The sequence below is a fragment of the Pleurodeles waltl genome, chromosome 3_1, assembly GCF_031143425.1.
Source record: "Pleurodeles waltl isolate 20211129_DDA chromosome 3_1, aPleWal1.hap1.20221129, whole genome shotgun sequence".
Taxonomy (NCBI): Eukaryota; Metazoa; Chordata; class Amphibia; order Caudata; family Salamandridae; genus Pleurodeles; species Pleurodeles waltl.
In genome coordinates this window covers 1,914,333,186-1,914,345,932 of record NC_090440.1, presented here as the reverse complement: position 1 = coordinate 1,914,345,932, position 12,747 = coordinate 1,914,333,186, and the positions used below count along the sequence as shown (strand labels likewise).

The window sequence follows — 12,747 nt, the reverse complement described above, 5'->3', positions numbered from 1 at the left end:
ACAAATAATCTCAGTTATCACAGAAGAGTAGCTGAGGTATTCTTGTGGCCAATTAACAATGTATTTTGTTAACATTGTACCTTGCACACAAAATGGAAAAGGCTATCTTGTGGTGTGGACACTGGATTTTATTGTTATTTTACTGTTGTGGACTGGCGGTGAGATGTACAAAGCATTTTTGAGGTTGCAAACTGCCCGATTAACAGAATCAAGCCGTTTGCGACCACAAACATACTTTTTGTACGAACAAACACCAAAATGCAATTCTAAAAAATCGCAATATGGATTTGCGTTTTTGTTCATGGAAGGGGTGTGTTTGGGCTTTCCTTCCAAATACCAAATCGGAGTGTTATGTATTAAAGTTTTACGAGCAAAGTGCAGCACCTCAAAAGAGGTGGTAACCCATTCGCAAATGGGAAGGGGTCAACAAGGGCCCCTTCCCCTTTGTGAATGTTGACAAAAACATTCCACTGCCTATTCAATTTATTTATTTATTTATTTTTTTAAATTACACTTTTTTCCTTTCTTTTCTTTTTTTAAACACATCCAGTTTTCCTTTACGAAAATGGGTTGAATTTATATATTAAAAAAAAGTTTCCTTTATTCGAAGGCAATCACAAACATGGTGGTTGCTGACCTTAGAAGGCCACCATCCATGTGACGGCTGTCATTCCTAATGGGTCACAAATTGCGATGTATCCCAATAATACTCATGAGGTAGGGTGATTTGCCACCCACTCGGAATCTCTAATTAAAAAATAACACTTTCATACATTAAGAAACACTGATTACCAAATAGCAATTAGGAAAAAAAATTGTTATTTCAAAATCACTGTTTTTAATGTTCGTACAACTGGCCCCGTGCCTTACTGCCACTTGCACACATTCTTGCATTTGCTTTTCTCTCAAAGCCCTACCTGTAAAGACTTTTATGCTGCAACTTCTCATTCTGTGCTGTGGACATAATCTTGCTCTTGATTTACATGTATAATGTGGAGAATAGTGATTATTATATTTACTGGACCGAGCCTTGCTGTCCTCTCCCAGTGTAGTGTGGGTATTGGTGGTTCTCGTCAGGAATGAGAATATAAACATAGTGTTCAGTTGCTTGGGTATTGAGATAACACTTGATGTCATTGGGTGTACTAACTTGCTTCACATAAGATTATGCATTCAAATTAATTTATTTTTATGAGGATAATTTGGCGATTAGGACCCTGCGTGGCAAAATAATGAGCATTATGATAATACAAAGAGCTTACAGTAAAGTAGCAAAACTATTTATAAGGAATGAAAATAATTATTTGTCGGGTCTGGAGGCAAGGATTATGCTGAACTTTCTATCCTTTATTCTCCAGCAGCAGTATTCAAAGGAACACCTAACTTTCCCAAAATGCCAAGGGAAAGAAACTCGAGAAAAAACAATCGACAGTCCATGTAATAGTCCATATAAGCAGCCATCTTCCACTGCACTTGCTCTTTGTTTCCTGCTCCAGCAGAAGAGATAAGTGCTCTTGTTGATTTAACTAATGTTTGTGCTTTTATTTTTCTTTGTGTGCCTTCGGGAGCGCGTTCAATATCCCACTTGCGGTCGGCCCGTAGAGGGCAGGTCACCTTTGGGACGCAGGTCATGTTTACTCAGCGGGGGAAACGCACCTTTCTGAAACTTTCGGGAGATGCCTTACCGGCAGACGTGTTTGTTTGCCCGAGCACCTCGGAAGCCATAACGTCCTGATTGCGGCTATTGCAAGTACCGGTAAGCGGCGACGCCCGTACCTCTGGTCAGTACTCATAACACCTTTTCTACACGCAATAATAAACCAGCATTTTCAATGCAACGGGTCTCGCATTTGATCGAGTTAGAGCTATTAGCATTGTAAAGCAAAAAAAACGCAGCGCGATCGTGCTATGTAAAATGAAGCGTGATTGCGCTGCGTGGAAAATAAACAGATAAAGTAGTCTGGACCTCAGGCTGAAATCATCGAGCCTTGTATGTTTTTGGTACTTTACCAGTCCTGTGTAAGTGTGCTAAACACCGGAAAAGGCTTGAGGTATGCATGCCTTTCACAAATGAAAGCATGCGGATTTTAAAAGGCAAGCCCACAAACCAATGTAAGTGACTGACGTGGCATGGGTGTGGTTTGAAGCCCAAAGAGAGATTACACAATGGACGGAGCGCTTTACGCTCGCCCATAAAAGAGACAAGGCGCGCTGTGCTTGGAAGCTTCAGGGATCAGGCCCAGGCGCAAGTGTTATCATGCATTATTAAAGGGAGTGGGCGCCAGGGCTTGACCCACAGTGCATCAGCATGCCACTTGAGCTTGGGTTTTCCCACTTTATCACGGTTGCGAGCATTGACATGGACTTTTACCGCTCCAAACCTGGGCACCCAACCTACTGTAGTGCCTTTCTACACACCCTCTAAGGATACCTCATGGCTCACTGTAAATTCCAGGGCACTAACTATTCAGTGATAAATTGGCTTGAACCGGTTTCTGGCACAATGCAGGCAAATGAGGAATATGTGGAGAAGGAGACCATCTTGGTCCTCCCCATTGGCAATGAGTTTTGTGAGGCAATGTAGTCCTCCATCCACCATGCGGTGGCCTCGGCCATTGAGACACTTGAACGGTCTCCTATTCAGCTAGCTTACATTGGCCTGGTTCCCTTAAACCTCCCAGGGCCTTAATCCCTACCTAAATCCAATTTATTGGAGTTAGAACAGTAGTTGCAGCTTCTTAAGGGAAGATTAGGGTCTTGCGTGGATTTCTCAGCTTTTGACAGGGTTAAGCAGGTGATGCTAGATCAGCCGCCTCCCCACCCCCCTCACTTCCCCACTCATGGCTACCTCTGCAGACGGCTCATGCACCCCTGGGGATGCAACACAGGTTCTACCTTCTGGCAATGCAAATGATGAAGACCCCATGGGGATTCTAACAATGAGGCCAGCCCTCTCTCAGACCATGGCTCTCATCTCCTGTTGCGGCCTCCTCAGGAGTCGTCCCTCTTCAGGGACTGGGGGAGCCTTCTGATATGTTAGATCCAGAGGATCTGATCCACCCCGCTCTGCAGAGTGGTTTCCCTCAGAAAAGATTGGCTCCTATGTGGCTAACCGCCTCAGGAAACCTCTTGAGAAGGTGGCCGAGTGCCCCTGGCCCTCTCTGACAGGCAAGGTAGCCTCGACTCCCGAGATAGATTCTCGCATGGCCATGTTTCTCCAAAAATGTATCCGTGACCCCAAGAAAGGGATAGATAGGTCTTGGAAATCTTGCCAAGATAAACTCCTTGACATGGTGGGCCTTCGCACCAAAATTCTAGAGCTAGCGGAAGAAGCGAAATCATCAGCTACCATGCTCTCCCCAGAGGTTCTCTGGCTGCGCCCAGCATACAGTCAGTCTATTGGATAATGCTAACTATGCCCTTTTAACAGAGACCCCACTCATTGCTCATTAAGTTGGACCCTAAATTAGGGGACCTTGCTTCTACAGAAGTTGGAGTGATGGTGCAGGGGGGCCTATTTGGCAATCCTTTTTGTGAAGGAGCTGGCCAAATGTGTAGCTATACCTTCACGTCTCTGGATAAGTCATACTACGTGATTTAAAAAAAAATGATGATAATAATAATAATATATATAAATAAATAAACTTTTCCAATCTCGCCTTCTACTGCCTTTTCAAAATGGAAGGGGTTCATCTCCTTCACAATCTGCTGTGCGTGGAATATTGGATGGTGCGGTTAGACCTCAAGGACGCGTACCTTATGGTACCCATTTTTCCTCCCCGTTGTTGTTTCCTGCAGTTCCAATGTCAGGGACTCACTTACAAATTGAGAACCCTACTCTTTGGGCTTTCTCTCGCCCCTTAGTGCTTCATCGAGGTCCTGAAACCGGTGGTGGAGCACCGGAGGTCTCGTGGATATCGGCTTGTAATTTGCCTCAACAACCTCCTCATAATGGATCAGTGCCCCGTTCGCCTACAGCATCAGCTAAAGGAATTGATTCTCCTCATCGAGGGTCTGCGTTTTGGTCATAAATGCCAGGGAGTCGCTGGTGGTACTTTCCAAACAGACCGCCTTCTTGGGTTTTGTTATCAACTCGGACCCTCAGTTTCCCTTTTAGGAAGATATCAAAGGTTCGCAGGGAGCTAAGAAAGACCTTGTCCAAACTCTCAACATCTCTGCATCAAGTGGCTTACATAGTAGGTCACTTCTCTTCCTCTCTCCAGGCCATATTTCTGGGCTCTCTGTATTACAGAGCCCTACAATGCCTCAAAGACTTCCACCTATGCAGAGGCCTCCAATACACGAAGTAGATCCTTATAACAGACGAGGTGAGGGCGAAAATTAGATGGTGGCTGGCCCACATTAAGGAGTGGAATGGTCGAGCCATCTTTGTTTCCGACCCGGATCTCCTCATGGAGTCCGATGCCAGAAAATCCTGGTGGGGGGCGCATAGCGGCGATTCCTCCACCGGCAGAAAATGGTCAGCAGAAGAGCGGGCCCTGCATATCAACTGCCTGGAACTAATGGTGGGTTTTTGCGGTGCAATGCAGAGGAGAAGGTAAACAGTTGCGTGTTGCTGAAGATGGACAACTTCTTGGCAGTCCAGTATATAAGTCACTTAGGGGGCTCCCGATCAAAAGTCCTTGCAGATCAGACGAATGATTTTTTGAGTTATTGCTTGGACAACAACATTTCAGTCCTTGCGGAATATCTTTCCAGGGTGTCCAACCAGATCGCAGATTGGTGCTCAAGGGAGTGGCCTGACACCAGTTTGTGGAAGTTAAATCTGCACATTTTATCGTAACTGAACTCACAGTGAAGTACATTTTCAGTCCATCTATTTGCCTCACAGCTCAATCACCAGTTTCCAGGATACTTCAGTTGGAAACCGGACCCACAGGCAATTGTGACAGATGCCTTCCTTCAAGATTGGTCAAGGAGAAAGGCTCTGCGTTTCCCCTGTTCGCCATGATCATGAGATTATCAACACAACTATGGGGGCAACAGATGGACGTGGTGCTCATCACACCAGTGTGGAGATCCCAAGTGCGGTTTAAGGTTCTTCTGTAACTTTCCTTGGATTTTCCAATCAGTCTTCCCCACACTCCAGATATTCTGCAGAATCCTCTAGGCCAGGATCACCCGCTAGTCCTCCAGGGCCGTCTACCTCTAATAGCGTGGAGGATTACCAGGATAGATGGAGAGTCCCAAGGCTTTCACAAGAAGCTGAGAGACTGCTTGCCATGGCCTGGGCAGATGGCACCACCACCAAATGCTACAAATTTGCATGCTCCAGATGGGTACGTTGGTGTATTCCATGCAGTGAGGATCCCACGGGGTGCGACGGTGTCCCAATCATGAATATGTTGGCAACCTTGGCTACCCAGGAGTTGGCCAATCAGACGGGGAATTCTTAACATTCTGCCATTTTGGCAGGTCATCTGCCTGTGCAAGAACTCCCGGTTGGGGAGCACCCGTTAATATGTAAGTTGTTGTCAGGGATTTGGCTCCCTTTGCCTCTGGAATCTCTCTACTCTGATCTTTGGGATGTCAATATGGTGCTAAATCTCCTATGATCTTGGCCGAGGAATAAATATCTCTCCTGTAAACAATTATCTACCAAATTGGCGATGCTTCTCTGTCTGGTGTCTTGCCGCAGGGTCTCAGACAACAGAGCCCTGGACATTTCACATTGGGTTTGCACCCTACATGGGGTCATCTTTTACGTTTCTAGGAGAAAAACTGATTCATGTATGGTCTCCTACCCAGCTTTTGATAAACAACCCAAATTTTGTGTGGTGCACTGCCTAAAGGTGTATGAACAGCACATGGAAGACTACCACACCCTGGGAGAACAGCAGCTCTTGTTTTCCCTAACAAATCCTTTCAAAGAAGTCTCCTTCCCCACCATTGCTTGCTGAGTCCGCTGGTGATGCAAGAAGCTGGCATTAATCTGTCAATTTTTGGAGCCCATTCAGTCAGTGGGGCAATGGCCTCAAAAGCCTTTTCTCAAGAGGATATCTTGAATGTGGCTGACTGGTCTTTAGACTTTTGTTTAAGAGGTTTTACTTCAAACCAGTGACTGATATGGCGACTTTGGTGGCGGACAAGCTTTGAACGAGTATAATCTTCGCCACAAGTCCTGACATAGAATAAAAAAATTCTTAGCAAACCTAAAGGAAAGTTTCAATACTATTAAGGACATGGAGGTGAGGATTATTCCCTCCCGGCTGAAGTGGCGCCTACCCTGTACGAGGGTATTGGTTTTCTCTTGAGCTGTTGATTCTACCTCCGGGCTCTCCGTTGGGTTTAAGTATACCGATTTGAGCTCTCTTGATTGTTGGTTTACTTGTTTTCCTCATTTCAAGTATAACGCTTGCTGCATTTGTCACATTTGTTTCAGACTATGAACGTTTTTTTCTAGGATTCTGTAGTTACCCTGTATCTATTTTATTTTTCAGACAATGAATCAACAAAAGGTGATTAGTGAGGGATAGATCTCCTGTCGTGTCAAAAAAGAGGAAGTGCAGTAGAAGATGGGTGCTTATATGGACTATTACACGGACTGTTGATTGGTTGTTTTTTCTGTAGTTTCTTTAACTTGGCATTTTGGGAAATGTAGTTGTTCCTTTATTCTCCAGCAGCAGTATTCAAAGGATACAAAGGTAGGCAGAATCCTCGCCTCCGTGTCTTCAATTGAATTGAAACTTTCCTTGATGTTTGCTAGGAAAATTTTCATTTTACATATGATGAGGCCTCTTCGTTCTCCAGGAGGCCAGAGTGTTGTTGTAGCTTTCACCAACAAATTTGGCTTGCCAGTGGTTACTCTTTGCTGAAGTTTGACTCTTTCTGTGCTACATGAAGTCTTACACTTTATCTCATCTCCTCAGGTGATTACCTGCTTTGGGATCGCGCTGCTCCTGCACCGATACGTTGGTTTCTCACTGGTGGCGCTGCTGGTTGAGATCAACTCAATCTTCCTGCACCTGCGGCAGATTCTGCGGATGGCAAACTTACAGCTAAGCACTGTATACCAGCTGAACAGCATCATCAACCTGGGCACCTATGTGGTATTCCGCATCAACACTCTGGCCTGGATGACCCGCTGGCTGGTCCTAAACCGCGACAACATTCCACTGCTTACCTATACTGTGGGCAGCGTAGGCTTGGCCATTATGACCCTGATGAACATTGTGCTCTTCTATCGGCTTCTGCGCAGTGACTTCCTAAAGGCCAGCCGTGATGGGTGCCGGGACAAGGAAAAATAAGGGGTCACTCGGGTTTGGGGGCGGGGCTACTGCCACATTGGGTGTGACATGGCAGAATCAGTGCTTTATACTAGGAGATGACAAGCACTCCACTTGGGGTACGGTGATCAAATGTTTTACAGCCAGGTTCAGATGCACTATACTACAGTAGACTTATGTGCCCCACTTCAGTGGCATGGGGGCGTTTCACAAACACTATTAGGAGGAACAAGAAGAGTTAAATGAAAATCATTCAGTCTTGCAATTTCATCTTCTCCTTTCGAGTGGAGAATACCTCACATTTAATGTTTGATTGTTTGGGTTTTTTAGGGGTAATTTGCCTAAACTGTTAACTGTCTGCACCCCCTTGCACCCCTTATCCCTGTCTAGGCTTATCCACCTCCTATTTATGATCCCAGATAAATGTAGGTTCCGGGTGCTGGGGGGTGTGGGTCAGAGTCAGAACCCGCCAGTGTTTGGTGGTACAGACACTAGCCCAACACTTGAATGTGCTTTCTGTAATTTGCATATATACCTCTTTAGTATTTGCACAGTGAACACTCTAACGCCTGCAGCTGTTCTCGTGTGCACATTTCAACATTTGGGGATCACAACAAAGAGTGGTGCACGCCCCTGAGACTGGAGCTGAAAGGCAAATGTATTTTTCTTGTTGCTTGCTGCTGCTTGATCTTACGCACTCACACAGTTTCTGGATTCTCCGTCTTTTACAAGAGTCACAAACATTTTGAGATCACTCTGGGTCCCCCTGCTGCCTCATCATTGCAGTAGCCCTCTAAACTGAAATGTCCCCTTTTTTACCAATATCCCTCTCAATCTGTGTCCTCCTTGCTCCACTCCCATTCAAGCTGCTGGACCCTGCTGGGGTTTGTACTGAACTACCTCCACAAACAAGGTGCTATCTCAGCTAGTTACAACTGACTGTGCTGCCTGTTGATCCAAGTCAGGGGTGATACTTGGGTAATTAATGTCTCTATCTTTGATGACAGGTCTTGAGTGAGCAGCTCCTCTGCTTGAAAGTTATGTCCAGCATGTCCCGTGTGTCTGGGCTGCTCTTTTTCATTTGAATTTGCTGCTTGTGGCAGAGCTCATTTTTCGCAGTAAGGACACAATGTGGTCTGAGGGATACTGGCTTTGTGTCCCTCATCCTCTGCCTTGGCAGTTGTAAGTTGTTGGTACTGTGAACGCTTCCCACACATGGCATCAAGCACTAAGATTTGTATTTGTGAATTTCGTTTCTGGAAAACAAATCAGGATTTTGATCGACTAAGTGGAATGCCAATCATTAATTTGTGTTACGAGGCTGCCAATGACCAGTTGGAAATTCTGATGCTTAGTAAATGTCATGATTGGTTGTAAATTCATAATGCACATCAGATTGCCATTCATGATGCATATCAACATAGCATCCAGAATTCTTACTGTCTGGGTGTTGGTGTGTTATGTTGTATTAGAATGGCCAAGTCCTCAGTCTGTAAGCTTTGTAGATTCAGAACCTGCCCATCTGATTAGACTGATGACTCGGCATGTCTTGATATGTGGAGTAGGTAAAATTCTGAACCTGTGTTTTTTTCAATATATTTATTTTAAATGGAGGTTCCTAGAACACACCTTCCACTCCAGACTTTGAGGGCACCCTATGTTGACTTGTTATCAGTGTTTTAATTTGAACTGAATCCATGAATAGTAGGCTATGGTTCAACATGTATCATGCATTGCTGAGTTTAAATCTCTTCTTCCATGTTCACAGTAGAAATTCTCAGGGTGACCTCAGAGTTGACTCTGTCACACTATATGGCATGACGTGGAGGTTGATGTGGGATGGGCAAAGGCTTGCTTGTCTTTGTACCATCTTGTCTCCACCGCCCCATGCCCTCAGTACCTGGCTGGAGTATTGACCTGTTACTCTACAGCTTGATGCCTACTAAAGATTTGGCATTTCTCCAGATATTCCACAAGTTCTTCTTGAAAAGTGCCCCTCCCGTTGCCATCAAGGTAATTGTGGCTTTTTCTCATGACCCTTCAATACATTTTTAACTACTAAACGCACATCTTTTAAACATTTACATTAGAAACGGTATCCTGGGTACATGTCACTAAAGTATGCCGCACAGGATCTCCACTGGCTTCATGTAATAAGACGGCTCCTTCTGAGAGTCCTACCTGCTCACCGAAGGGGGACTATTAAGAACACCACAATGATTGAACATAAGGTTGATTTTGATTGTCACCTATTTGTAACACACAAATGTTTACTAAGTTTACATACTTAATCATGTTATTACGTTGCAGCACAATTAAACTGTCTTCTCTAAGCTAAATCCCATCCTTACCATGTACTTTCTGGTGAATTCGCCCCCAGCGATTCCAGTATTGTACAGGAGTCATCCAGTGTCTCATATATTCTGAATGGGCACAACTGTCGTTTCCAGTATTTAGATTTCACCGAATTAAGATATTTGGATTCTGAAGCATGATCCATGGTGAGTCTGCAGAAGTGCCCGTGACCAGTGTTCTGAACTGGAAAGTCAGAGCAGTCTGAGTTCCAATTAGAAAATTGAATTTAGATTTTTTTTTTTTGTTGTGTCCGATTGAGCCAGGAGCCTTTTCATTTTTCACATTGGAGCGGATTCACCCTTATTTTTCAATTGTTTGCTATCTCCATATGTTTTCCTTTTTTTCATTTTTATTGTTAACTTTTCATCTCTTTTTGCTGAACCTAACCTCATAATTGATCTCTCCTTGCCTTGAAGCAACGTGATACCGCTACAGACAAGATGGAAGCAGCGATGCATGGGGAATAGATGATAGATAAAGTGAGGGTGGAGGTGGAAGGCTTCCTTCATTGGATTGTAGCAGTAATTTAATTAAAGACCAGTCCATAAGATCGCTCAAGCTTGAACTTCTGCTGGAGGATTTTTTTAATTGTGAAACTGGTGCTTAGTAGTGGAGATTTTACTTTCCCTTGCATAATCTCCTGAAGTGGAGTTCCTTTAGACTATGGTGCCATAGTGGGGAAGGTCCTGGTCCGGGATTTTTCTTGTGGGGCTTACTGGTTCAGGTGATCCTCACTGCATTCCCCAGGTTGGGCAAGTCCTAAACTGGCATTTTGGGGCATTTATGCAAAATTCCCCGGTCTAGTTTGTGGCTCCTCAGGAGAGGTTCTTGCTTCCTCCATAAATATGCTTCCTGGCACGGAATGACCTTCTGGGAAGTTAAGTAGCAAAAATACCAATTCGTGGGCAAATCCTGGGATTGTGGATTTTTTCAAAAGGAGTGTTGGTGGTTGTGAAATTGTTTAATTGGAGAGTTCTTCCTACTTTCTCCAGCCCTTATTTCGCTTAAGTCTTTACAGAAGGATACCTCTACTTAAGTATTCCTTTAGAGACACTGACATGAAATGCGAAGAACCCTGTCCTTGTTTGCAGGAAATATGCAGCAGTTTCTGTTCACTGCCATGTAATACTGAACTGGTACACGTTGGCAAGGATTGCCCTGGAATTGGGCAGGTTTTGGAACTCTTCACCCCTGAGCTATTTTCAGGGTTTGATGAATCTGAAGATCAGCAACACTCACTGCGAGATGCTCTGAAACTGTCCTGCTGCCTCCGAGCAGCCAAGCTACTATTGTGGCCTTAATCAGGACCACACCACTGTGACTGTCACAAACCATATCTTGGCCACTGTGGCTGCCATTTCAAGTCAAAACCTCTACCATCATGACTAGCATCCCTTTTTATGCCAGCCATAGCGGATGGCACCTATTTATCTGTAACTCTGCTATCTTTGCTGGTGCCCTATTTCCAGGGCTCAGCCATTGTGGGTGATGCCACCACTTATCCTAGACCAGCATTTTGACAACCCTTAATTCAGACCTTAGGCATAATATCTCACACCCATTATACTGTCTGGTATCACTTACTAAGGCCTCAGCCTTCTGGCTGGTGATCTTCCCTTCAGTCTTGTTCTGTTTTTGGAAGTATCGCTTGAAGGTGCGTGTCGAAGAATTGTCATTTAAGTTTTCTTTAGAACAGCTGAACCATCTGCGTGGGCTGATCCCCTTTATAGGATAAATAACCGTAAGCACTTACCAAGCCCGCACTCCAGGGTTGCCTAATTTTAGGTTTATTTGACATATATAATTTGTATATAATATGTATATAATGGACTAATGATCATTTTTGTCAATTATTGCGTTTGGTCCTTAAAGTAATGCAAGAATTTCTATTCATTTTTTGTAATTTTCTTTTTGTAATTTTGTATAATCTGTGTATTTACAGGTATAATAAATTAAATTACCTCCAGAAAGAGAATGTGGCTGTCTGAATTTTAATTGTGAAGGACCTGGGTCTGCCTTCGAAGGAGGTTCGTAGAATGTGCCATCTCGTGGCAGTAAGATAGGGTGAAAATGAAATGCAGTGTGGGCGGCACTCCTGGCTGTGGCTCCCAATGCCTGAAGACTGCGCTACATAAGCCCCTTCTGCTACTTACCCTGACATGCTACCATGTCAGCTGACATCTTTCTTCCTCTTATTTGTTTGTTTTGTGAGTAGTTTAATATTGGTTAGAAATAAACTATATATATATGTTCGATGGCATGTGTAGCTGCAGATACACATGCTGTGCACATCCCGCCATCTGGTGTTGGGCTCGGAGTGTTACAAGTTGTTTTTCTTCGAAGAAGTCTTTTTTCGAGTCACAAGACCGAGGGACTCCTCCCATTTCGACTCCATTGCGCATGGGCGTCAACTCCATCTTAGATTGTTTTTTTTCCGCCATCGGGTTCGGACGTGTTCCTTTTCGCTCCGTGTTTCGGGTCGGAAAGTTAGTTAGAATCTCGGAAAAATCGTCGGTATTGTTTGCGTTCGGTATCGGGTTAGTTACAACAGATCGACACCGAATTAAGAAGAGCTCCGGTGGCCCTTCGGGTTTTTTTTCCATCCCCGTCGGGGCCTGGTCGGCCCGGCCACGTGTCTCTTCAAGGCTGATGGAACGGACCCCATTCCGCTTCTGTCCAAAATGCCATAACAAGTATCCATATACAGATCAACATCTGGTCTGTAACTTGTGTTTGTCACCAGAACACAAGGAGGATACTTGTGAGGCCTGTCGAGCGTTTCGGTCCAGGAGGAAACCCAGGGACCGAAGAGCAAGAAGACTGCAAATGGCGTCGGCGCCGACAGGACAAGAGCGTTTCGAGGAGGAGGAAGAAACCTTCTCCACCCAGGAGTCGGACTCTGAGGAGATCGATCCCGAGGAAACGCCTAAAACCGTGAGTAAGACGTCGAAACCAAGAACTCACGCGAAAAGCGCTAAAGCCCAGGGGACGCCACCGCCAACAGGCCATGGCTTAACCCGAAAAATAGGTGACTGTTCATCGGCACCGAAAAAGGGCGAGCTGGTGTCGAAGTCATCCGACTCCGGTCGAGATACCGGCACACAGCAATCTCGGGCCCGAGATAGTGGCTCAGAGAAGATTCGGC

The 12,747-nt window shown here is 44.9% G+C and overlaps 1 protein-coding gene across 1 annotated transcript in view; it reads left to right on the top strand.

The window, feature by feature from the left end:
* Positions 1-11,577, top strand: part of TLCD2 (TLC domain containing 2) — a 143,801-nt gene extending 132,224 nt beyond the window's left edge. The window contains exon 4 of the mRNA XM_069226118.1: positions 6,891-11,577. Coding sequence (XP_069082219.1) covers positions 6,891-7,268 — 378 coding nt within the window. The 3' untranslated portion in view covers positions 7,269-11,577. The remainder of the gene's footprint in view (positions 1-6,890) is intronic.
* Positions 11,578-12,747: the final 1,170 nt, after the last annotated feature.